This window comes from Pelophylax lessonae (genome assembly GCF_965119305.1).
Source record: "Pelophylax lessonae genome assembly, chromosome: 6".
NCBI lineage: Eukaryota > Metazoa > Chordata > Amphibia > Anura > Ranidae > Pelophylax > Pelophylax lessonae.
In genome coordinates, this window is record NC_138773.1 from 514854 (window position 1) to 541660 (window position 26807).

Here is a 26807-nt window from a genome sequence, read left to right on the forward strand (position 1 = left end):
GTGTAACATGATGAAAAGACCAGCCCCTGCTCTGACAGCGGGGGGGGGGGGGGGGTGGGGGCAGGGGTCTTCTCCCCCTGCCCAGCCATGTCACTCCTTTACAGAGTTGTGTGAATGGAAAAAGAAAGGCTGAATGTTTGCAGCATTTCCATGGCTCAGCTAGAGTTCTATAAAACGAGTAAATCCTGCGCCAATCATTTCTCTGGGTTCAGGTCTGGCATCTCGGGCTCGGTGTCTTTTTGGCAATTATCAATTAAGGATAAATGATTGGTTAATAGTTTTTTTCTGATTGACGATTGCTGATAACACACAGAACACCAGATTACAGACATGGTGATAGCGCAGAGTTTAGTCTTTTATATACATTAAAGGATCAGATCACCTTTTAAACTGTTCATGGGCGTAATCTCCGCCTCCTGCAATGGGCGTAATCTCCGCCTCCTGCAGAGTCTCAGCATAGCGGTCAGCTTGTACCTCCCATATGGGCCAGCAGGAATAATCAATGGACTACCCGAGGGCTCACCAGTGCCCCGATAGATCATTAAGAACTGCAAGCTGAAAGCAACTATGGTAGGAAACTGTGAATGACGCTACCGTGTGGGCGGAGCCCTGGAAGGTTGCGTTCACAGCAGGCGTGTGCAGAAGAACCCCCACCCGCTGTCACTGGGAGAGCTGAAACATGTACCTTTAATTACAGTGTGCAGATAATAAGGTACATCTCTATAAGAACGCTGACAGTATAATACAGCCCAGTGTCCTGCCACAAAGAGAGGCCACACCTAGGGGGCATGGACATGTGGGTGAGATCCAGGACCAAAGGCACCCCCTGACCAGAATTAGAGGTCTTATTTCTTCTCCATTACCAATGATGGCATAGCCAGATCCCACTGCTCACCGGATTCATGAATGATTTGGCTGTTTTGGGAGTCCACAGCCAGGTTCCCGAGAGCCCGACATACCCGGTTCCATATGGAATCAACGCACACCGACTTCAGAATAGAAACTGCAAAAAAAAAAAAAAGACAGAATGGTCGTCATTAATTTATCACATCGTATGAAAAACCATTCCAGAACCTGACTGGCCTATAGCAGAGCACCATGAGGGAGCTGGCCTATCCTATTCACCAAAGGCAGCCCCACCCCCTCCCCCAAATGTCTGAACAGGAAGGGGATCCTTGCCAGGGCCTTGCCACATGGCAACCCCTCCGTCTTTTCCCATAATTCCAGATGTTGGCTTCCCTCCTGTAAATTGTGTCTTTTAGTGTCATTTTACAAAATACAGATAAAATATATATTTTCTGAAAAATAAAATGTGAAATGTTGAAAATAATATAAATCATTATTACATCAAACGGGACATTTCAGATTTTCACTTCCCCTTTGCAAAGCCTGTTTACAGAGCTCAATAACTCAAGCTGATAGTCATATGCATGTGAATGAGAGAGAACAGTGACTCCACCCCTCCGCTGCAGTTACTCCTCCTCCCCAGCAAGTAAACGACAGATGGTCCAAAAGGAGACAACTGCTATATATACAGAATGACCTGAGCAAAATAACAGAGTGGGCAACGACATGGCAAATGAGGTTTAATGTGGAGAAGTGGAAGGTTTTGCACTTAGGGAATAAAAACAAACGCAAAATACGCTTGGGGGGGGGGGTAGAACCTCTGGGGGAATAAAGAATGGAGAAAGATCTGGGAGTAGGGTTGAGCGAACCCGGACTGTATTGTTCAGGATCGTGCCGGACTTTTGGGTATTCGGTACCCGGACATCTCACTGTATATTCGGGATACAGTCCGTTGTTCTGTAATTTTATTTCATGTTTTGGCGCGGTTTTAATGGCGCGGTTTTTTAACAGCAGCAGGGCAGCCAATCAACAAGCATTTAACTAGCGTGCCCTTAGAAGCCATCACAACCATGCCTACTAATGGCATGGCTGTGATTGGCCAGTGCAGCATGTGACCCAGCCTTTATATAAGCTGGAGTTACGTAGCGCCGCACGTCACTCTGCTATAACTATACTAGGGAGAGGTTCCTGCTGCTGCTGAGGGAGAGATAGGGAGATTATTGTAGGGTCAGGCTGGAGATTGCTTTCAGGGAAAGAATAGGAAGAATCTTCTTTAATCAGACAGCGTTCTACATTGATTGTATTGTGTGGGGGTGCAGTGCACGATCTTTTTGCCCTGACCTGAGCCCAGTGAGGAGAAAGGAGAAAAAAAAAAAAAAGTCAGTCAGTCTGTTAGGTGGGCAGAGTGCGGCGTGTAGCAGCCATGTAATGCAAGCTCAGTGCATATGTGTCTGTTTAATATGTATTTAAAAAAAAAAAAAAAAACAACCTTTTTTCCCTTCATATTTTACAGTGACATACAGTGTTTAGACACTGCTGTTCTAATCGGTTATTCAAAAATCAACAATTTAAAAGGGAAAAATAAAAAATTTTCATTCATACGTTACTGTGAGATACACCATTTGGATACTGTTGTTCTAATCCGCTATTCAATAAAAACCCATTTAGGGAAAAAAAATGAAATTGCGGCCTAGTCTGCATATTTTACTGTGAGATACACCCTTTGGATACTGTTGTTCTATTCTGCTATTCAATAAAAACCCATTTAGGGGAAAATAATAATTTTGCAGCGTTTGCTGATTAGGTTACTGCGAGATACACCTTTTAAATTTGTTTGGCGCATCTCCTTCCACCACCGAGGATTGCAGGGCCCTTCAGTTTGCCTCCTGTTGCGAACTCCTCTTCCTCATCCTCTACCGCCTCCGGAGCAGTGATCATTCCCAAGGCTTTCAGGGCAGTCATTCACAAGTGGCTCAGAGGGTGGGTTCCTGCACCCACAAACGCCAGGTACACAATTGTCCAGTAAGGGCACAGTTCTGGAGGATGACGAGGTGGAGGAACCATGTTCACAGCAGGGTGGCACCCAGATAACTGATAACAACAGATACTAAACAACAGATACTACACTTGATCTTAGCCAAAAGGTCGAGAAGCGATGCTGGTGGCATTCCCACCTGACAGCGGGGGTACAGTGGAAGCACAAGGCGAAGGCAGAGGAGGAGGTCGCCAACGCAGCCAGGGCACCACCAGCACCTCAGAAGGCAGGGTTAGCATGTATGAAATGTGGAAAAGCTTTGTCGGCACGACACAACAACCAGGACCACCAGCTGTTTTTTTTTTTTTAAAGCCCGTGGTGTGTGAACACACTCAGGCTATCACCCGGTGGGTGCATTAAAAAGTGAAACACAAAAAGTGCACAGAGTGTACACATGGTCCCTGACCCTGATCCCCCGGGGCGCAAGGCTCCTGACAGGGAATGGGGTACTTACACTGGCTAACCTGGGCGAAACCAGGCAACCCCGTTCTTTAGGAGGTCTGCTGAAACAGACCACCCCAAGTACTAGGTGGGGCTCTCCCGAAGATAGACCCTATAAGAGAGGGCGAACCAAGCCAGAAGGTCATATCCACCCCCCCCCCCCCCCAAGACTTTCAGGGACAGGCCCAAGGACCTACACCCTTCTAATCACGCTGTGCAAAAAAAGTGTACCGCCACAATGAAAAACACAAAACGTGAGACACACAACACATTAAAGTGGGGAAAGGGATAGTGGAGAAGTGCAAGGTTAGTGCCACGTTGCAATACTATGGCAGGCCCTTCGGCCAGGAATTAAAAATTCCTCTGGTCCTGACTCCTGACCAAAAGGCCCAGTTCTAGAGTCAGGTGTGAAAAACATGTGTAGGAAGTGCAGTGTCCTTGGTGCCATACTCATAGTGTTGCCATTCAGCGTGAATTATGGCACCCCTGAACTGCCACTCCAGGGGCACATACACCACAGGCTTTTCAGAATTCCTGTCCCTAGCTAGACCAGTGCAGCCCCGTCCCTACCAGAAGGCCTCAGAACTTAGACAGCTTTGGGAGAGCTCGGCCCACAACCAGGGACACATACCTTTTCCAAGGCCAGACTCAACTAAGAAGGGGGAAACCCCCCCCCCCCCCCCACTGCCATCACTGTTCCTTACCATATACAGTTCCTTACGTACTATACACGTACTGAATGACGGGTCTGCCCCCTTCAACTTCTGGGTCTCCAAATTGAGCACATGGCCTGAGCTTGCCCTTTACGCCTTGGAGGTGCTGGCGTGCCCTGCAGCCAGTGTATTATCTGAACGGGTATTTAGCACGGCTGGGGGCGTTATCACAGACAAGCGCAGCCGCCTGTCCAGAGACAATGTGGACAAGCTCACAATCATTAAAATGAACCAGGCATGGATCCCACTGGACTTTTCCGTACCTTGTGCAGAATAGACATGTATACCGGCCTTACCCAGCCATTGTTGTATTTTTGATCTTTCTCACTCTTTTGGGGTGTACCCTCATTTAAAAAGAAATGTAAAATTAAAAACAAAAACCAGCGTTGGCTACCTCGTCCTCCTCCACCGCCGCTTCCACCTACACCACCACCTCAACCTCAACCTCCTACTCCATATGGGCCTCGTCCTTCTCCACCGCCGCTTCCACCTACACCACCACCTCAACCTCAACCTCCTACTCCATATGGGCCTCGTCCTTCTCCACCGCCGCCGCTTCCACCTACACCGCCATATCCACCTCCACCTCAACCTCCTACTCCATATAGGCCTCGTCCTCCTAAACCAAGATGATTAATTTTTATTTTTATGTTTTTTATGTTATTTTAAGTTATTTCCCTATCCCAGGGCTTGACAAATTTTCCTGAAATCTAGGAGCCAGCTAAAAAAGTTAGGAGCCAGTTTTTTTTTTTTTAAATTAACAACCAAGCTTTAATTAATAAAACGGATACTAAATTTACACATAAAATACGACTAGAACCCCACTCTCCTCTATAGCACAATTGGATGAAAACAGACTGTCTGTCTCTTTCCAGCCGATGCCATCTGATCCGATCCACGGGATGGATAGAAAATAGAACCACCATCCGTCTGCTTTTGGTGGACAGGATCAGATGGCGGCAGATTACTGCTCCATAGAGGAGAATGAAGGGTCCGATCAGGTCTGCCTGAAAAACTGACAGGCGGACCTGATCAGACAGCCCGTGTGAAAGGGGCCTTCGGGTGTGGCATGGCGATGAGGGAAAAAAAAAAAAAAGTATATATATATATATATATATATATATATATATATATATATATATATTTTTTTTTTTTTTTTTTTTTTTAATAATTAAAAAAAAAGAAAAAATATTATTTATTTTTTTTTTTACATTTAAAAAATAAATTAAATAATAATAACCACACTCCCTGTCAAAGGTAACTAACTGGACAGGGAGATGGTAATGAATGAATTGAGAACAAAAAGGCAGTGGAAAGAGTCATTACAACAGTCATTACTCCCAGCCTCCACAAGAGGGCGCCAGTTCCCCATTGGAAGCCTGTCATCTCAAGTAGGCCCGAAAAGCCGGGGCCTCAATTTTCGGACGGCCCGGAAGTCCGTGCACGGAAGTCCGGGCAAAAATGACAGGACACCTTTTGCAGGGCACCCCCAGGCGCCAGGTTGCTAATTCTAGTCGCAAATGCGACCTGGCGCCCGGGGATTGTCGAGCCCTGCCCTATCCACATTTGTTTGCAGAGCAATTGCCATGCTCTTAAGAAGATTTTGCTGCCAATTGCAGTCCTCTAGCCCTTTCCATGTTTTTTTTAGAGCCATTTTAGTGCGCAAAAGTTCGGGTCACCATTGACTTCAATGGGGTTCGGGATCGGGGTAAAGTTCGGGTTAAGTTCAGGTCACGAACCCGGACTTTTTTTTCCAATTTCGGCCGAACCTGGACATCCAGGTGTTCGCGCAACTCTATCTGGGAGTCTTAGAAGAAGATAGACTTGGCAATAGCATGCAATGTCAAACTGCAGCTGCCAAAGCCAGCAGAATATTAGCATGCATAAAGAAAGGGATGTATTCCAGAGATAAAACTATAATCCTTCCACTTTATAAAACTCTGGTCCGACCGCATCTGGAGTATTCGGTCCAGTTCTGGTCGCCAGTCCTCAGGAGGGGATGTGTTGGAGCTGGAGAGAGTCCAGAGAAGGGCAACTAAACTGATTATTGGAATGGAGGACCTCAATTCTGAGGAGTGATTACAAGCGCTTGATTTATTCTCCCTGGAGAAGAGACGCCTGAGAGGGGACATGATAGCAATTTACAAATACCTCAACAGTGATCTCAGCATAGAAAAACAGCTATTCAGTCGCAAGGATTGCATGAGGACACAAGGCCATACAATGCGATTGGGGGGGGGGGGGGGGGGAGAGATTTAACCTCAGGCTACGCAGGGGTTTTTTTTACAGTAAGGGCAATAAGATTGTGGACCTCTCTTCCACAAATGGTGGTAACTGCGGGGAGTATGGCTACTTTTAAAAGACTCTTGGACATACATCTCCAAGATCAAAACATTCAGGGGTTTGGGAAATGAATACGTCCACACACACCTACACAGGGGGGAACTGGATGGACTATTGACTTTATTCAACCTCAACTACTATGTAACTATGCTGTGCACACTACCAACCTCTTTTATAGCAAATACCCCAAAAGGGTTCAAGGACAAGTTCCTCTTTGGAACATGTTCCAGCTTCAGCACCTATTTTTACCTGAAAAAAAGATGTGCATTTGAACTTCACCTTTAATGGAATTTCTACAGCAGGACCAGAATCTAGACTGTACTTCTCAACATACATTTAAAGTAGAGGCGGCCATTGCAGGCCTTCTTCTGACAATACAAGCTGACAGAGTCTGGCTTCAGACCTGGACCAAGCATGCTGTGAATGGGTGTCAGAGAAGACAGAGGCACTGAAGGAAGGCATCACCATGACAGCCAGGGAAATAGGAGGAGCTTAGCAATGGCAGCCTCCATGGGCTTCTCATAACAGATTCCTTATTAGGACCCTTCAAGGTGGATCCATATAATCCTTCTCGTCTCAGTCCAGGAATTTAGGCCTATCCTCCACCAAGACACACTTGTAGACCAGAAGAATGTCAGGAATAGACATAATGACCCCTCAACCTCCTCCTGGTGTGTGGAGGCCCCATGCACACAGACCGTTTCCAGGGAATATCTGCCATCTATGTGCGTCACGTACAAACGTTTACATGCGTTTTTGAGATCTTTACTTTTCTTCCTGCAATGTAAAATGAAAAAATGCAACTAAACCCAAACACAAGTGAATGCAGTACCGGCATTTTATACAGGAGAACCAGAAAACTGGGCTAGAGGATCCAAGAACACAGAGAACCGACAAACGCCAAATTCCCCGGCGTGGATTCAGCCACAGAGGCTACGAAGGAGAGGATCCTAGAACACAGAGAACCGACAAACGCCAAATTCCCCGGCATGGATTCAGCCACAGAGGCTACGAAGGAGAGGATCCTAGAACACAGAGAACCGACAAACGCCAAATTCCCCGGCATGGATTCAGCCACAGAGGCTACGAAGGAGAGGATCCTAGAACACAGAGAACCGACAAACGCCAAATTCCCCGGCGTGGATTCAGCCACAGAGGCTACGAAGGAGAGGATCCTAGAACACAGAGAACCGACTGAAACGTGGAATTCCCAGGTGTGGATTCAGCCACAGCGGCTACGAAGGAGAGGATCCTAGAACACAGAGAACCGACTGAAACGTGGAATTCCCAGGTGTGGATTCAGCCACAGCGGCTACGAAGGAGAGGATCCTAGAACACAGAGAACTGACTGAAACGTGGAATTCCCAGGTGTGGATTCAGGCACAGAGGCTGCGGGGGAGAGGATCCAAGAACACAGAGAACCGACAAACGCCAAATTCCCTGGCGTGGATTCAGCCACAGCGGCTACGAAGGAGAGGATCCTAGAACACAGAGAACCGACAAACGCCAAATTCCCTGGCGTGGATTCAGCCACAGCGGCTACGAAGGAGAGGATCCTAGAACACAGAGAACCGACTGAAACGTGGAATTCCCAGGTGTGGATTCAGCCACAGCGGCTACGAAGGAGAAGATCCTAGAACACAGAGAAGTGACCGAAACGTGGAATTCCCAGGTGTGGATTCAGCCACAGCGGCTACGAAGGAGAAGATCCTAGAACACAGAGAAGTGACCGAAACGTGGAATTCCCAGGTGTGGATTCAGCCACAGCGGCTGCGAAGGAGAGGATCCTAGAACACAGAGAACCGACCGAAACATGGAATTCCCAGGTGTGGATTCAGCCACAAAGGATCAGGTGAATAATGGGGCGGACACCCACCGTCTTCACAATATTTATCCCAGAACTCCCCGGACATGGCTTTCTGAAACAAGACAAAACCACTCGCCCACGGTTATAACAGCATACAGGGAGGGAAACCCTGCTGTCCTGGATGACTCCTAGAGTTACCAGTAAGTCTAATGGGCCATACACACTATAAGATTTTCTGAAGACTTTTTCCTTTAGACTTACCAAAACCATATAATATGAGGTCAAACCTAAACACTTTCCATTTGTATGCAATCTGGCAGGCCCTTGCACTACATAGAAAAGGTAAATCTGAAGGAAATCTAACCACAAAAGTTGGATAGTGTGTATCCAGCTTAACTCTAGTTTTTCTCCAGTCATCTGTCCAGGACAGCACAGGAGAGGATCAACAAGAACTTACCAGATTAAAGCCCCATACACACGATCAGATTATCGAACGATCTGTCGTCCGTTTTTTGTGGCATGCTAGTCTGATGTGGAAAGTGAAGAGGTTATTTTCATACGAATTTTCCCGTATGACAGAATTCTACTTCAGAAGTGATGTCATGTGTTGGATTGCTTTGTATGTGTTTTCTCTCTGAGCATGCCTAGTCTTGCTCTTAAGATTTTTTTCTGTGGAAATCTGTACTAATGAGACGAAAATCGGACGTTGTATTACGGACAACAAAAATTTTATAGCCTGCACATCAGGATTTTGTCAGCCGAAAAGTCGGAGTTGGCTGTCGAAAGCACCGTACTAACAATTCAAAAATCGGCAGATCGGTCGTCTGACAAATTTTCCCTACAGATTTTCTTATCGTGTGTACGGGCCTTTAGGGTGGGACTACTGCCTGAAGGACCTTCCTTCCAAACGTCCTGCGCCGAGAGAAGGTCCAGTTTGTAATGCTTGATGAATGTCGAGAAGTTAGGGCTCTTTCACACGGTCCACCTCCGCAGCCGGCGGGTGACAGCTCCGTCTCCGAGAGCGGAGAGGGAGGTGTCTCAGCACCCGCTGCCCTCTATGGGGGATCGGATGAGAGCGGACCGCTTGTCCGCTCTCATCCGATCCGCTCCGATTACTGAACGGATGGAAAAATAGAGTTTCCATCCGTCCAGATTTCACGCACAGGGACGGATGCGGATGGCAGCGGGTGTCAGCGGAGGTGTCTCCGCTGACACCTGCTGCCCCATAGAGCTGCATGGAGGATCTGATCAGATCCGCCTAAAAAACTGACAGGCGGATCTGATCGGATCGCCCGTGTGAAAGAGCCCTTAGACCATGTGGCTTCTTGGCAAATTTGTTCTGGTGTCGGCCTGGAGTGAGCCAAGAGAGAAAAAGGGCACTCTTTGTCTAAACCTTTATAGGCTTCCACTATGGCCTGTTTAATCCACCTGGCAATAGTGTTTTGTGACGCTTGCTGCCCCGTTTTTCCCAGAATGCAATACAAACAGAGCATTGGATTTCCTAAAGCTCTTGGACAACTCTAACTAGCGTAACACACAGGCCCTTACATCTAAAAGATGAAATTCTGTTTGCCTAGGATTGGTAGGGGACAAAGAGAAGGAAGGTAACAATTTCCTGGGCCCTGTGGAACCTGGAGGCCACTTTAGGTAGGAATCCTGGATCCGTACGTACCACCAACCTGTCCTCACAAATTTGGAGAAAAGGTTCCTTGACTGAAAGCTTCTGTAACTCACTAATCCGCCTGGCTGTCTAAATTGCAACCAGGAAGGCTGTCTTAAAGGGTAGTATACTTTAGTGACAGGTCTACATCCTGCGAAAGTTTTATCCAGCCCTGCAGTACTATCGATAAGTCCCATTTAGGAAGAACTCTAAATGGAACTGGTCTCATTCTGGATAATCCCTTAAAGAACCTAGGTTCTAAGGCCAGGGGTTTCTCCAGAAATACAGATAATGCAGCCACTTGCACTTTTTAGGTGCTAGTGGCCAGACCTTTGTCTGCCCCGATTTCTGGTATCCAGCCAAGAACAAAAAAACTTCCAATACTTGCCTGGGTGACTTTCTTCCTACTAGAAATAATCGTGCGGACCACTTTATCTGAAAGTCCTTTTGACTTCAAAAGACTTTCTTCAGACACCAGGCCACCAATTTCATTCTCTGAATCTTCGATAGTTGAAATGGTCTCTGGGACAGCAGGTCCTCCCTCTCGGGCACAGATGCGACAGAGACGAAAACTAAGGCCTATTTGGCCAAAACGGGACCACCAGGATTAAGGTGGTGTCCTCATGGAGAAACGTTTTTAGAATCAGAGGAAAAAGCTTGAATGGGGGGAAAGGCATAGCTCAGGTAAAAGGTCCACTCCTGAGCCAGGGCATCTACCCCTATGGCTCCCTCGCCTTTCTCCAAGGAGAAATACCTTGGAACTTTGTTGTTCATCCTGCTGGCGAACAGATCTATGTCCGGTAGGCCCCACCTCTGGGTCACTAACTGGAAGACTTCCCTGTTTAGAGACCATTCTGATTCCAGCACCTGATGGCGACTTAAAAAATCTGCCATCCCGTTGTCCACTCCCCTGAGGTGGACTGAGGAAATAGAGCTCAGGTTCGCTTACGCCCAAGAAAAGAGGTTCGCTGTCAGTTGCATCAAGGACGGGCACCGTGTCCCTCCTTGTTTGTTGACATAGGCGACTGCCACCACACTGTCCGAGAGGACCTGTATATGGTGGTTATTCAAATCCTTGCCAAATGCTTTTAGGGCTTGTTGCCGCCAAGAACCCTAGGCCTGACACGGCCGTCCTGACGGACAGTGGTTGGTTGTTTTGTAAAGCGACTACTGTCGCTTTCACCTTTTCCGTAGTGAGGAAAATCTTTTGCTCAACTGAATTTATCCTGTATCCCAGATAGCACAGGTCTTGTGCTGGGATCAGGTTCGATTTTTCCTGGTTGATTAACCAACCCAGGTCTTCTAAGAAAAGAGTGGCTACCTGTAAGTCTTCCCACAACTGGGGAAAGGAGTGAGCAAAAAAATAAAAGGTTGTCCAGATAAGGGATGACCGAGATGCCCCTTAATCTTAAGGGAGCCAGTGCTACCGACAGAACTTTGGTAAAAATTCTGGAAGAGGTCAGTCCGAATGGTAGGGCGCTGAATTGTAGCTGGCGAACTGCACTCCTCCACTTTATCGCTATTCTCAAGAGACTTTGAGATTCCTTGTGAATTGGGATATGCAAATATGCGTCCCTTAGATCCAGGGAAGCCATAAATCAATTTGGGGGGAGCATCGCCTTCACCATAAAGATGGTTTCCATCCGGAACCTCTTGTAGGTCACCCATCTGTTCAGAGGTTTTAAGTTCAGGATAAGCCGAAACTTCCCTAACTTTTTTTTTACTACAAAGACCTGCGAGTAGAAACCCAAATTAGTTTCTTCTTGGGGCACTGGAACAAGGACCCTCTGGTCCATAAGGTCGCCAATTTGAGACAGTAGTGCCGACACCTTTTGTGGATCCCTGGGAGGGGAGGTCAGGAATGATCTTGTGGGCAGAGTGCCCCTGAACTGGGGTTTAGGGTTTTTTTAGGCAAGGAAAAAAGGGTACCTCCTTTTTTTTTTTATTTCCCGCTCGCCCACTGTTTTTTAGTGTTTGGCATGTTAGAGGCCTGCCCTTGTGGTCTTTGGGGACGAAAAAAAAAAACGCATTTCCGGAGTTTTTTTTACTTTTGATGGGAAGGCTTTCTTCCTATCTGCTGTTCGATCCAAGACCTTTTCTAGGTCTGGACAGAACAGAGGGTTCCCTTTAAAGGGAATACCACAAAGTTTTATTTTTGAGGCCGAGTCCCCTGACCACGATTTTAACCACAAGGCTCGGGGAGAAGAATTCACCAGGGCTTCAGTTCTAGCTGACAGTTTAACAGATTCTGCCGAAGCATCTGCCATATACCCGGCCGCTTTGGACAGCATAGGCAGGGAATCCAAAATCTCCTTTCGGGAAGTCCCTCCTTCTAAATGGGCCTTAAGTTGGTCCAACCAGACCGCTAAATTCCAGGCCACCACTGTTGTGGCCATAGCTGGTTTTAAATTAGCCATAACTGCCTCCCATGATCTTTTAAGAAGAATCTCTATTCTTTTGTCTATGGGCTCTTTCCATGTCCTCAAAAGCAAGGTCTATAGATTTGGCACATTGGGAGAAGGCCACATCCAATTTTGGAACCTTGTTCCAAATGCACGAGGAATCCTCATCAAAGGGGAACCTAGTTTTTAATCTTTTCGGAAAAAAATTGCTTCTTTTCGGGTTCCATCCACTCCTTTTTAATGGAGTCTGACAATGTGCTATGTACCAGAAAAACCCTAGATTTGGTTTCTTTTAGGGTTTGGTACATCTTGTCATGTAGGGACAAAGAGACCTGTTCCTCCTTAATCTCTAAGGTCTCATAAATCACCCCTAGCAAAGCATCAACCTCTTCTAGCGACAGCTTATACCTAGGAGATTTTGTGCCTAGCTCAAGGACCTCCCTCCCTGGAAGAAGCTGCCTCGCTAAGCTCAAGGGAATCTGAGTCCTCTTCCTCTGTTTCTCTACCCTCCTCTGGGGCTCAAACTAGGGGGCCTCAATGTTAGACCACATGTTAGACCACATGGATTTAATCGCATTCATTTCCTTCTGAACTCCTGCAATTAAGTCCTTACATGCCCCTGTTGATTCCTTATAGACCAATTTGTCTATGCAAGGTTTACAGAGAGGTTTACTCCAGCCCTCCTTAAATTTAGAGGCACAGGCCGAGCATCTTTTCCTCCCCGCCGGTTTCTCTGATTCTTTGGGCTGAGCCTGAAACACGAGAAGAGGGGGGAAAAGGTCAGACCCCAAAACAGAAAAAAGAGGGGGATGCACCTATATAACTGCCACCCAATCGTTACCGGCCCCCTCCGCCGATCCCCTCCATGATCCTCTGAAAAGGACAGGTACCGGCCAAGCTCCACACCTGCCTCCTCCTTGGGGGAGGAAACAGAAAAGACTGGGGAAGACGGTGGGTGTCCGCCCCTTTATTCACCTGATCCTTATTGGATTGTGAATTTCATGTCCTGCTCCCCACAAGGTCCACCTGGGCGGTAACCTTGTGGGGGAAAACTGTATAAAAGAGCAGCTGTATAATTAAACCTAGAGTTCAAAGCCATTATTGGAAGAAATCCGGAAGGCTGGGGCAACTTACCATTGGGGACACCCATTTCATCTAATAGTAATGAAGGGGGACTCGTCCTTTACATTACGTTGGCCCGAGCAACTACCCGACCTTTTTTCCTTTCTGGAAACACAACCAGTCTGGGTTCCAGATTGGTTGGGAACCCAAGGGCAGCAGAACACCACAGGAGCGACATCATAAAGACTGTAATATTCTCAGAAATAGGAGAAGGAGGGCACCTGGGTACAACATTGAAACTTGTGGTCTCTAGAGAGGAACTATAAATACATGATCTTAAAAGAAAATAGTGGAGGAAAGTTAAGGGAAAGGGTTTCGGGGGGGGGGGGGGGGACTGGAGGGGTCCTCAGGTATGAATGTATTAAAATCGGAGGGAGGGATGCAATATTCAAAGAAACTGGGGAGATAATGGGGAGAATATCAAATGAAGGAGCTGAATAGAGGGAATATGAATATATAGCATATAAATACAGTGAGTTGGATTGTTGATGCGAATCTATGAGATAGATATGCTTTAATTCGCTTCTCTCCCCCATGTTTGCTCCTTAAAGTCTAATGTAAGTCTAATGTAACAGGGTGGATGCCCAAGGGTGCACGGACCCGTATTGGTCTTAGGTTGTAACTGTTTTTTTCTTTTTTCCTTCTTTGTTCTGCTTTTCGCTATAGAATTTCTTTTTTTTTTTTTTTTTTTCTTCTACATATCTAAATTCCTCCTCACGGTGCAAATCCTCTGGCTGCCCTCCCAATTAGGACCCGTCAAGTCACGCAAGGTCAAGCGTTAACCACATATAGTTAAAATACACTGATAAAAAAAAAAAAAAAAACCTAGAGTTCTACTTCACCCTCAATCTAGAGTCCTGTCTCTTATTGGGGGAATCGGCTACAAGGGATTGCTATGCTCTTCATACTCCCTTGAATCATCACTGAGCTCTTGTAAAAGCTTGTTCCTGTTCCTGCTGCCCTCTCTGGGGAAAGAGAGGTTCACCCACTGGAACCTGGAGCCTTGTCGTTGGTCCAGGGTGGGTAGGAGACGGCGAGACCCCAACCAAGCTGCAGCGGTTCGCGGGATCTGCGGTGGTTATGGTGTCTGGTGGAGTGCTTGGAGCCCTCAGGAAGCACTAGGAGCATCCGTCAATGGAGGTACCCGGTCTGGGTGCCAGGTGATCCGTTACAATACCGACACCATCATTACCGGTAATGATAAAAGATATAAACTTCCGAGCTAAGGTCTATTTGGGGATGAGGATAAATAAGTAAACTCTCTGTGTATATAGATAAATGGTATAAATTATATGTGATATAGAAGTAGGCTGCAGCCTCCCTGAGTGATAGTCCGGAGACTATGCTATGAATGTGAAAAGAAGAAGGGATAGTGGCGCTGCCTAAATAAAAACTAGATGTGGAGGGTGATCCTAGTGTTATATCATCAATAGCCAAAGATATAAAGTGACTTAGTGCTTAGAAACCTGTATCCAAAATAATAAATATCTAGAGATCCCCAGATATAAATACAATTACTAACATCAAATAGTGTAGAGATCAAAGTGCAATATTTTTAAGGTGCTCTTATAAAGTGACTTAGTGGATAAATTAGTGCTTCACTTTATAATTGCATGAAATTCAAAATAATTGTTTTGCGCTCTTTGATGTTTAATGCTTATGGTTTGATATTTATCACATGTAGCGCTAATTTATGCACTAAGTCACTTTATAAGAGCACCTTAAAAATATTGCACTTTGATCTCTACACTATTTGATGTTAGTAATTGTATTTATATCTGGGGATCTCTAGATATTTATTATTTTGGATACAGGTTTCTAAGCACTAAGTCACTTTATATCTTTGGCTATTGATGATATAACACTAGGATCACCCTCCACATCTAGTTTTTATTTAGGCAGCGCCACTATCCCTTCTTCTTTTCACATTACCGGTAATGTCATCATATATACCGACACCACCATTACCGGTAATGACATCATATATACCGACACCATCATTACCGGTAATGTCATCATATATACCGACACCACCATTACCGGTAATGACATCATATATACCGACACCATCATTACCGGTAATGACATCATATATACCGACACCACCATTACCGGTACTGACATCATATATACCGACACCATCATTACCGGTAATGACATCATATATACCGACACCATCATTACCGGTAATGACATCATATATACCGACACCATCATTACCGGTAATGACATCATATATACCGACACCATCATTACCGGTAATGACATCATATATACCGACACCACCATTACCGGTAATGACATCATATATACCGACACCACCATTACCGGTAATGACATCATATATACCGACACCATCATTACCGGTAATGACATCATATATACCGACACCATCATTACCGGTACTGACATCATATATACCGACACCATCATTACCGGTACTGACATCATATATACCGACACCATCATTACCGGTAATGACATCATACATACCGACACCATCATTACCGGTAATGACATCATATATACCGACACCATCATTACAGCAAGATTCCTCCCAGAGGAAAACAGAGCTGCCAATAGCAGGCAGAGGAGGACCTGCAGGGTTCAGGACATGTCTGCTTTCCCCATCACATATTGACCACGCTATACAGTGCCTGGAGAGAACCTTATACAGGTGTACCCCAATACCATGGAGAGCTACCACTTATACAGGTGTACCCCAATACCATGGAGAGCTACCACTTATACAGGTACCCCAATACCATGGAGAGCTACCACTTATACAGGTGTACCCCAATACCATGGAGAGCTACCACATATACAGGTACCCCAATACCATGGAGAGCTACCACTTATACAGGTGTACCCCAATACCATGGAGAGCTACCACTTATACAGGTACCCCAATACCATAGAGAGCTACCACATATACAGGTACCCCAATACCATGGAGAGCTACCACTTATACAGGTGTACCCCAATACCATGGAGAGCTACCACTTATACAGGTGTACCCCAATACCATGGAGAGCTACCACTTATACAGGTGTACCCCAATACCATGGAGAGCTACCACTTATACAGGTACCCCAATACCATAGAGAGCTACCACATATACAGGTACCCCAATACCATGGAGAGCTACCACATATACAGATACCCCAATACCATGGAGAGCTACCACATATACAGGTGTACCCCAATGCCATAGAGAGCTACCACATATACAGGTGTACCCCAATGCCATAGAGAGCTACCACATATACAGGTGTACCCCAATACCATGGAGAGCTACCACATATACAGGTGTACCCCAATGCCATAGAGAGCTACCACATATACAGGTGTACCCCAATACTATGGAGAGCTACCACATATACAGATACCCCAATACCATGGAGAGCTACCACTTGTACAGGTGTACCCCATTTTCCTGGAGATATTTTCCTTATACAAGTGTACCCCTGTACCTTGAAAATGCCCCCCTTATACAGGTGTACCCCTGTACCCTATAGATGCCCCCCTAATAAAGGTGTACCCCAATAACCTAAGGAGACCCCCCTTATACAGGTGTACCCAAGTATCCTGAAGATGCCCCCCTTACACAGATGTACCGGAGTACCTTAAAGATACCCCTTATACAGGTATACCCAATATCCTGAAGAGGCCAACCTTATACAGGTGTACCCCAGTACCTTAAGGATAGCCCCTTTAGGAGGTGTACCCCAGTACCTTGAAGATGCCCCCCTTATAGGTGTACCCCAGTACCTTGAAGATACACCCTCATAGAGGTGTACCCCAGTAACTTGAAAAGGCCCCCCTTATACAGGTGTACCCCAGTACCATGAAGAGGCCCCCCTTATACAGGTGTACCCCAGTACCATGAAGAGGCCCCCCTTATACAGGTGTACCCCAGTACCATGAAGAGGCCCCCCTTATACAGGTGTACCCCAATACCTGAAAACCAACATCTGTCTCAATGCAGAAAAAAAAATGCACACAAAGGATGTAGACCCCCCCTCCCCCCATCTTCCCAAAAAAAAAAAAAAGAAAATAATACTTACTGAGAGCGGGAATCCCCCCAAGTTCTCGGACCTGAAATACACAACAGAGAACAGTACGACATAACCGACGCGTTCTATTCTATAAATACATGGCTATTATTTGGAGGAATGAGAAGGCATTGTGCTGTGCTGGCCTGCAGTCATCCTTTACCCTGCTTGCTGTTACTGAAACCTGACTTCAGGAATCTGACTCTGCCTACTCCTCCCATGGTGGCATCCTCTGGACTCGCCCACAACCAGAACCAGTGTATGGATAGAGGAAATCCGATTCTCACAAAGAGCATTACACATCCCTCAAACAACCCGCTCTCCTCTATTGAAGATCACTGTAATCATGTCTTCCCCCCACCCCCTCTCCTCCATTCACCTGTCTGTATACGATCCCTCCTCCTCCCCTCACCTGTCTGTATACGATCCCTCCTCCTCCCCTCACCTGTCTGTATACGATCCCTCCTCCTCCCCTCACCTGTCTGTATACGATCCCTCCTCCTCCCCTCACCTGTCTGTATACGATCCCTCCTCTTCCCCTCACCTGTCTGTATACGATCCCTCCTCCTCCCCTCACCTGTCCATAGAGGATAATGGAAGGGAATGTCCATAGAGTATAATGGAAGGGAATGTCCATAGAGGATAATGGAAGGGAATGTCCATAGAGGATAATGGAAGGGAATGTCCATAGAGGATAATGGAAGGGAATGTCCATAGAGGATAATGGAAGGGAATGTCCATAGAGGATAATGGAAGGGAATGTCCATAGAGGATAATGGAAGGGAATGTCCATAGAGGATAATGGAAGGGAATGTCCATAGAGGATAATGGAAGGGAATGTCCATAGAGGATAATGGAAGGGAATGTCCATAGAGTATAATGGAAAGGAATCCCCATAGAGTATAATGGAAGGGAATCCCCATAGAGGATAATGGAAGGGAATGTCCATAGAGGATAATGGAAGGGAATGTCCATAGAGGATAATGGAAGGGAATGTCCATAGAGGATAATGGAAGGGAATGTCCATAGAGGATAATGGAAGGGAATGTCCATAGAGGATAATGGAAGGGAATGTGCATAGAGGATAATGGAAGGGAATGTCCAAGGAGGATAATGGAAGGGAATGTCCATAGAGGATAATGGAAGGGAATGTCCATAGAGTATAATGGAAGGGAATGTCCATAGAGGATAATGGAAGGGAATGTCCATAGAGGATAATGGAAGGGAATGTCCATAGAGGATAATGGAAGGGAATGTCCATAGAGGATAATGGAAGGGAATGTCCATAGAGGATAATGGAAGGGAATGCCCATAGAGGATAATGGAAGGGAATGCCCATAGAGGATAATGGAAGGGAATCCCCATAGAGGATAATGGAAGGGAATGTCCATAGAGGATAATGGAAGGGAATGTCCATAGAGGATAATGGAAGGGAATGTCCATAGAGGATAATGGAAGGGAATGTCCATAGAGGATAATGGAAGGGAATGTCCATAGAGGATAATGGAAGGGAATGTCCATAGAGGATAATGGAAGGGAATGTCCATAGAGGATAATGGAAGGGAATGTCCATAGAGGATAATGGAAGGGAATGTCCATAGAGGATAATGGAAGGGAATGTCCATAGAGGATAATGGAAGGGAATGTCCATAGAGGATAATGGAAGGGAATGTCCATAGAGTATAATGGAAGGAAATGTCCATAGAGTATAATGGAAGGAAATGTCCATAGAGTATAATGGAAGGGAATGCCCATAGAGGATAATGGAAGGGAATGTCCATAGAGGATAATGGAAGGGAATGTCCATAGAGGATAATGGAAGGGAATGTCCATAGAGGATAATGGAAGGGAATGTCCATAGAGGATAATGGAAGGGAATGTCCATAGAGGATAATGGAAGGGAATCCCCATAGAGGATAATGGAAGGGAATCCCCATAGAGGATAATGGAAGGGAATCCCCATAGAGGATAATGGAAGGGAATCCCCATAGAGGATAATGGAAGGGAATGCCCATAGAGGATAATGGAAGGGAATGCCCATAGAGTATAATGGAAGGGAATGTCCATAGAGGATAATGGAAGGGAATGTCCATAGAGGATAATGGAAGGGAATGCCCATAGAGGATAATGGAAGGGAATGCCCATAGAGGATAATGGAAGGGAATGTCCATAGAGGATAATGGAAGGGAATGTCCATAGAGGATAATGGAAGGGAATGTCCATAGAGGATAATGGAAGGGAATGTCCATAGAGGATAATGGAAGGAAATGTCCATAGAGGATAATGGAAGGGAATGTCCATAGAGGATAATGGAAGGGAATCCCCATAGAGGATAATGGAAGGGAATCCCCATAGAGGATAATGGAAGGGAATCCCCATAGAGGATAATGGAAGGGAATCCCCATAGAGGATAATGGAAGGGAATCCCCATAGAGGATAATGGAAGGGAATCCCCATAGAGGATAATGGAAGGGAATGCCCATAGAGGATAATGGAAGGGAATGTCCATAGAGTATAATGGAAGGAAATGTCCATAGAGGATAATGGAAGGGAATGTCCATAGAGGATAATGGAAGGGAATGTCCATAGAGGATAATGGAAGGGAATGTCCATAGAGGATAATGGAAGGGAATGTCCATAGAGGATAATGGAAGGGAATCCCCATAGAGGATAATGGAAGGGAATCCCCATAGAGGATAATGGAAGGGAATGCCCATAGAGTATAATGGAAGGGAATGTCCATAGAGTATAATGGAAGGAAATGTCCATAGAGGATAATGGAAGGGAATGTCCATAGAGGATAATGGAAGGGAATGTCCATAGAGGATAATGGAAGGGAATGTCCATAGAGGATAATGGAAGGGAATGTCCATAGAGGATAATGGAAGGGAATGTCCATAGAGGATAATGGAAGGGAATGTCCATAGAGGATAATGGAAGGGAATGTCCATAGAGGATAATGGAAGGAAATGTCCATAGAGGATAATGGAAGGGAATGTCCATAGAGGATAATGGAAGGGAATGTCCATAGAGTATAATGGAAGGGAATGTCCATAGAGGATAATGGAAGGGAATGTCCATAGAGGATAATGGAAGGGAATGTCCATAGAGGATAATGGAAGGGAATGTCCATAGAGGATAATGGAAGGGAATGTCCATAGAGGATAATGGAAGGGAATGTCCATAGAGGATAATGGAAGGGAATGTCCATAGAGGATAATGGAAGGGAATGTCCATAGAGGATAATGGAAGGGAATGCCCATAGAGTATAATGGAAGGGAATGTCCATAGAGTATAATGGAAGGGAATGTCCATAGAGGATAATGGAAGGGAATGTCCATAGAGGATAATGGGAAGCTGTGACATCACAGAGATCAGATCCAATATTTGGGAACTAATAATGGGGGTTGGGAGGTGTTGAGGGGTGGAGTCCCAGTAGAAGGGGGCGTGTCCTCTATATAATAGGGGTTGGGAGGTGTTGAGGGGCGGAGTTCCAGTAGAAGGGGGCGAGTCCCTATACAATGGGGGGTTGGGAGGTGTTGAGGGGCGGAGTACAGGTAGAAGGGGGGGCGTGTCCTCTATATAATGGGGGTTGGGAGGTTTTGAAGGGCGGAGTCCCAGTAAAAGGGGCGTGTCCTCTATATAATGGGGGTGGGGAGGTGTTGAGGGGCGGAGTCCCGGTAGAAGGGGGCGTGTCCCTATATAATGGGGGTTGGGAGGTGTTGAGGGGTGGAGTCCCGGTAGAAGGGGGCGTGTCCTCTATATAATGGGGGTGGGGAGGTGTTGAGGGGTGGAGTCCCGGTAGAAGGGGGCGTGTCCCTATATAATGGGGGTTGGGAGGTGTTGAGGGGTGGAGTCCCGGTAGAAGGGGGCGTGTCCTCTATATAAAAGGGGTTGGGAGGTGTTGAGGGGCGGAGTTCCAGTAATAGGGGGCGTGTCTATATAATGGGGGGTTTGGAGGTGTTGAGGGGCGGAGTTCCAGTAGAAGGGGGCGTGTCCTCTATATGTGGGGTTGGGAGGTGTTGAGGGGCGGAGTACTGGTAGAAGGGGGCGTGTCCTCTATATAATGGGGGTTGGGAGGTTTTGAAGGGCGGAGTCCCGGTAGGAGAGGGTGTGTCCTCTATATAATGGGGGGTTGGGAGGTGTTGAGGGGCGGAGTTCCAGTAGAAGGGGGCGTGTCTCTATATAATGGGGGGTTGGGAGGTGTTGAGGGGCGGAGTTCCAGTAGAAGGGGGCGTGTCCTCTATATAATGGGGGGTTGGGAGGTGTTGAGGGGCGGAGTCCCGGTAGGAGGGGGTGTGTCCTCTATATAATGGGGGTTGGGAGGCGTTGGGGGCGGAGTCCCGGTAGAAGGGGGTGTGTCCTCTATATAATGGGGGTTGGGAGGTGTTGAGGGGCGGAGTCCCAGTAGAAGGGGGCGTGTCCTCTATATAATGGGGGGTTGGGAGGTGTTGAGGGGCGGAGTCCCAGTAGAAGGGGGTGTGTCCTCTATATAATGGGGGTTGGGAGGTGTTGAGGGGCGGAGTCCCAGTAGAAGGGGGCGTGTCCTCTATATAATGGGGGGTTGGGAGGTGTTGAGGGGCGGAGTCCCAGTAGAAGGGGGTGTGTCCTCTATATAATGGGGGTGGGAAGTGTTGAGGGGAGGAGTCCCGGTAGGAGGGGGTGTGTCCTCTATATAATGGGGGTTGGGGGGCGGAGTCCCAGTAGAAGGGGCGTGTCCTCTATATAATGGGAGTTGGGGGAGGAGTCCCAGTAGGAGGGGGCGTGTCCTCTATATAATGGGGGTTGGGAGGTGTTGAGGGGCGGAGTCCCGGTAGGAGGGGGTGTGTCCTCTATATAATGGGCGGAGTCCCGGTAGGAGGGGGCGTGTCCTCACCTGTATGCGGCTCCCGGTCTCGGTACATCCGTTGGCCAGCAGGCTGAGGCCGATTTCCAGGCTCCGGCGTGAACTTCCCAGCACGGAGGCCCCGGAGGGATCGGTCAGAAGATTAATGAGCATAGCGAGTCCGCCCGACCTCCGGAACCGCTCCGCCCCACCGACCCGGGACACATACCGGCTCCGGAGCTCACTCAGAGCAATACCGAGCCCGCCCGGCTCCTCCGCCGCCGCCGCCAGAGCGGCCAAACATGAAGAGAACGACGGAACGGCCATCTGTCAGCTGAGAACTCACTGCGCATGCGCCGACTCTGCAGCCGTCTACCGGTGATGACGACACCAAAGAGCTCCGCCCAACAGTGATGACGTCTCCTGCCTTAATCTCCAACCACCCTCGTCACTTCCGCTGTGCGCGAGTCAATGCGCGTCCACAATGGAGAACGCCGTGCACGAGAGTTGGAGCTTTCAGCAAGATGTTTAACGCTACTGCGCATGCGCCCGACATTCGGTGATGTTCTATGGATCTTATAGAAAGCGTTACTGCTACCCAACCAAAGATACATATAGATTTCTTCTTTTTATTTTTAAGTCATTTTTATTGGAATTTTAAGTTAACAATTTCAACAGAGGCTCTTGGGTTGTTTGGCCAGGTTTTCCATTTCTTTTTAAATGTATTAGTAGATGAGAAATATCTAAATCTCCATTATAGTGAAGATCAATGAAGGTTCCAATGTCCCATCCCTAATAAACCTCAACCAATCCGCTTACAGATACACAGCAACCAATCCGCTTACAGAAACACGGCAACCAATCCGCTTACAGATACACGGCAACCAATCCGCTTACAGATACACAGCAACCAATCCGCTTACAGATACACAGCAACCAATCCGCTTACAGATACACGGCAACCAATCCGCTTACAGAAACACGGCAACCAATCCGCTTACAGATACACGGCAACCAATCCGCTTACAGATACACGGCAACCAATCCGCTTACAGATACACGGCAACCAATCCGCTTACAGATACACAGCAACCAATCCGCTTACAGATACACGGCAACCAATCCGCTTACTCCCATTTATTTGTTTTATATAGTTTTATATATATAAAATATATAGATTTGATGAGAAGCACAGCCCTCTTTTGATATAACTGCTGAGAGGAGAGGCAACTCTTTCATGATGTGCCGGCATGACGGGGGACACAGGCTACGAGATGGGGGACACAGGCTGCAGGACGATGGGGGACACAGGCTGCAGGACGATGGGGGACACAGGATGAAGGGGGACACAGGCTGCAGGACGATGGGGGACACAGGATGAAGGGGGACACAGGCTGCAGGATGAAGGGGGACACAGGCTGCAGGATGAAGGGGGACACAGGCTGCAGGATGAAGGGGCACACAGGCTGCAGGATGAAGGGGGACACAGGCTGCAGGATGAAGGGGCACACAGGCTGCAGGATGAAGGGGCACACAGGCTGCAGGATGACGGGGCACACAGGCTGCAGGATGAAGGGGGACACAGGCTGCAGGATGAAGGGGGACACAGGCTGCAGGATGAAGGGGCACACAGGCTGCAGGATGAAGGGGGACACAGGCTGCAGGATGAAGGGGCACACAGGCTGCAGGATGAAGGGGCACACAGGCTGCAGGATGACGGGGCACACAGGCTGCAGGATGAAGGGGGACACAGGCTGCAGGATGAAGGGGGACACAGGCTGCAGGATGAAGGGGCACACAGGCTGCAGGATGAAGGGGGACACAGGCTGCAGGATGAAGGGGCACACAGGCTGCAGGATGAAGGGGCACACAGGCTGCAGGATGACGGGGCACACAGGCTGCAGGATGAAGGGGGACACAGGCTGCAGGATGAAGGGGGACACAGGCTGCAGGATGAAGGGGGACACAGGCTGCAGGATGAAGGGGGACACAGGCTGCAGGATGAAGGGGCACACAGGCTGCAGGATGAAGGGGGACACAGGCTGCAGGATGAAGGGGGACACAGGCTGCAGGATGAAGGGGCACACAGGCTGCAGGATGAAGGGGGACACAGGCTGCAGGATGAAGGGGGACACAGGCTGCAGGATGAAGGGGGACACAGGCTGCAGGATGAAGGGGCACACAGGCTGCAGGATGAAGGGGGACACAGGCTGCAGGATGAAGGGGCACACAGGCTGCAGGATGAAGGGGCACACAGGCTGCAGGATGACGGGGCACACAGGCTGCAGGATGAAGGGGGACACAGGCTGCAGGATGAAGGGGGACACAGGCTGCAGGATGAAGGGGCACACAGGCTGCAGGATGAAGGGGGACACAGGCTGCAGGATGAAGGGGCACACAGGCTGCAGGATGAAGGGGCACACAGGCTGCAGGATGACGGGGCACACAGGCTGCAGGATGAAGGGGGACACAGGCTGCAGGATGAAGGGGGACACAGGCTGCAGGATGAAGGGGCACACAGGCTGCAGGATGAAGGGGGACACAGGCTGCAGGATGAAGGGGCACACAGGCTGCAGGATGAAGGGGCACACAGGCTGCAGGATGACGGGGCACACAGGCTGCAGGATGAAGGGGGACACAGGCTGCAGGATGAAGGGGGACACAGGCTGCAGGATGAAGGGGGACACAGGCTGCAGGATGAAGGGGGACACAGGCTGCAGGATGAAGGGGCACACAGGCTGCAGGATGAAGGGGGACACAGGCTGCAGGATGAAGGGGGACACAGGCTGCAGGATGAAGGGGGACACAGGCTGCAGGATGAAGGGGGACACAGGCTGCAGGATGAAGGGGGACACAGGCTGCAGGATGAAGGGGGACACAGGCTGCAGGATGAAGGGGGACACAGGCTGCAGGATGAAGGGGCACACAGGCTGCAGGATGAAGGGGCACACAGGCTGCAGGATGAAGGGGGACACAGGCTGCAGGATGAAGGGGCACACAGGCTGCAGGATGAAGGGGGACACAGGCTGCAGGATGAAGGGGGACACAGGCTGCAGGATGAAGGGGCACACAGGCTGCAGGATGAAGGGGGACACAGGCTGCAGGATGAAGGGGGACACAGGCTGCAGGATGACGGGGCACACAGGCTGCAGGACGATGGGGACACAGGCTGCATGATGGCGGGGGACACAGGCTGCATGATGGGGGACACAGGCTGCAGAACGATGGGGGACACAGGCTGCAGGACGATGGGGTACACAGGCTGCATGATGGCGGGGGACACAGGCTGCATGATGGCGGGGGACACAGGCTGCAGGACGATGGGGGACACAGGCTGCATGATGGCGGGGAACACAGGCTGCATGATGGCGGGGGACACAGGCTGCAGGATGAAGGGGCACACAGGCTGCAGGATGAAGGGGGACACAGGCTGCAGGATGAAGGGGGACACAGGCTGCAGGATGAAGGGGGACACAGGCTGCAGGATGAAGGGGGACACAGGCTGCAGGATGAAGGGGGACACAGGCTGCAGGATGAAGGGGGACACAGGCTGCAGGATGAAGGGGCACACAGGCTGCAGGATGAAGGGGTACACGGGCTGCAGGATGACGGGGCACACAGGCTGCAGGATGAAGGGGGACACAGGCTGCAGGATGAAGGGGGACACAGGCTGCAGGATGAAGGGGGACACAGGCTGCAGGATGAAGGGGGACACAGGCTGCAGGATGAAGGGGCACACAGGCTGCAGGATGAAGGGGGACACAGGCTGCAGGATGAAGGGGGACACAGGCTGCAGGATGAAGGGGCACACAGGCTGCAGGATGAAGGGGCACACAGGCTGCAGGATGAAGGGGGACACAGGCTGCAGGATGAAGGGGCACACAGGCTGCAGGATGAAGGGGGACACAGGCTGCAGGATGAAGGGGGACACAGGCTGCAGGATGAAGGGGCACACAGGCTGCAGGATGAAGGGGGACACAGGCTGCAGGATGAAGGGGGACACAGGCTGCAGGATGACGGGGCACACAGGCTGCAGGACGATGGGGACACAGGCTGCATGATGGCGGGGGACACAGGCTGCATGATGGGGGACACAGGCTGCAGAACGATGGGGGACACAGGCTGCAGGACGATGGGGTACACAGGCTGCATGATGGCGGGGGACACAGGCTGCATGATGGCGGGGGACACAGGCTGCAGGACGATGGGGGACACAGGCTGCATGATGGCGGGGAACACAGGCTGCAGGATGAAGGGGGACACAGGCTGCAGGATGAAGGGGGACACAGGCTGCAGGACAACGGGGGACACAGGCTGCATGATGGGGGACACAGGCTGCTGGACAACAGGGGACACAGGCTGCAGGACAACGGGGGACACAGGCTGCATGATGGGGGACACAGGCTGCAGGACAATGGGGGACACAGGCAGCATGATGGGGGACACAGGCTACAGGATGATGGGGGACACAGGCTGCAGGACGATGAGGGACACAGGCTGCAGGGCAATGGGGGACACAGGCTGCAGGATGAAGGGGGACACAGGCTGCAGGACGACG

At 48.8% G+C, this 26807-nt stretch overlaps 1 protein-coding gene across 2 annotated transcripts in view; it reads right to left on the bottom strand.

Moving 5' to 3' along the window:
- LOC309558772 (transforming growth factor beta-1-induced transcript 1 protein-like) overlaps positions 1–22628 on the bottom strand; it is a 202228-nt gene extending 179600 nt beyond the window's left edge. For both annotated transcript variants that reach the window (XM_082261821.1, XM_082261819.1), the window contains exons 1-3: positions 22301–22628; positions 17437–17467; positions 896–1003 (exon numbers count right to left, since the gene is read on the bottom strand). In XM_082261821.1, the coding sequence (XP_082117947.1) occupies positions 896–1003; positions 17437–17467; positions 22301–22576 (415 nt within the window). In that variant the 5' untranslated portion in view covers positions 22577–22628. The remainder of the gene's footprint in view (positions 1–895; positions 1004–17436; positions 17468–22300) is intronic.
- Between the last annotated feature and the right edge of the window lie 4179 nt (positions 22629–26807).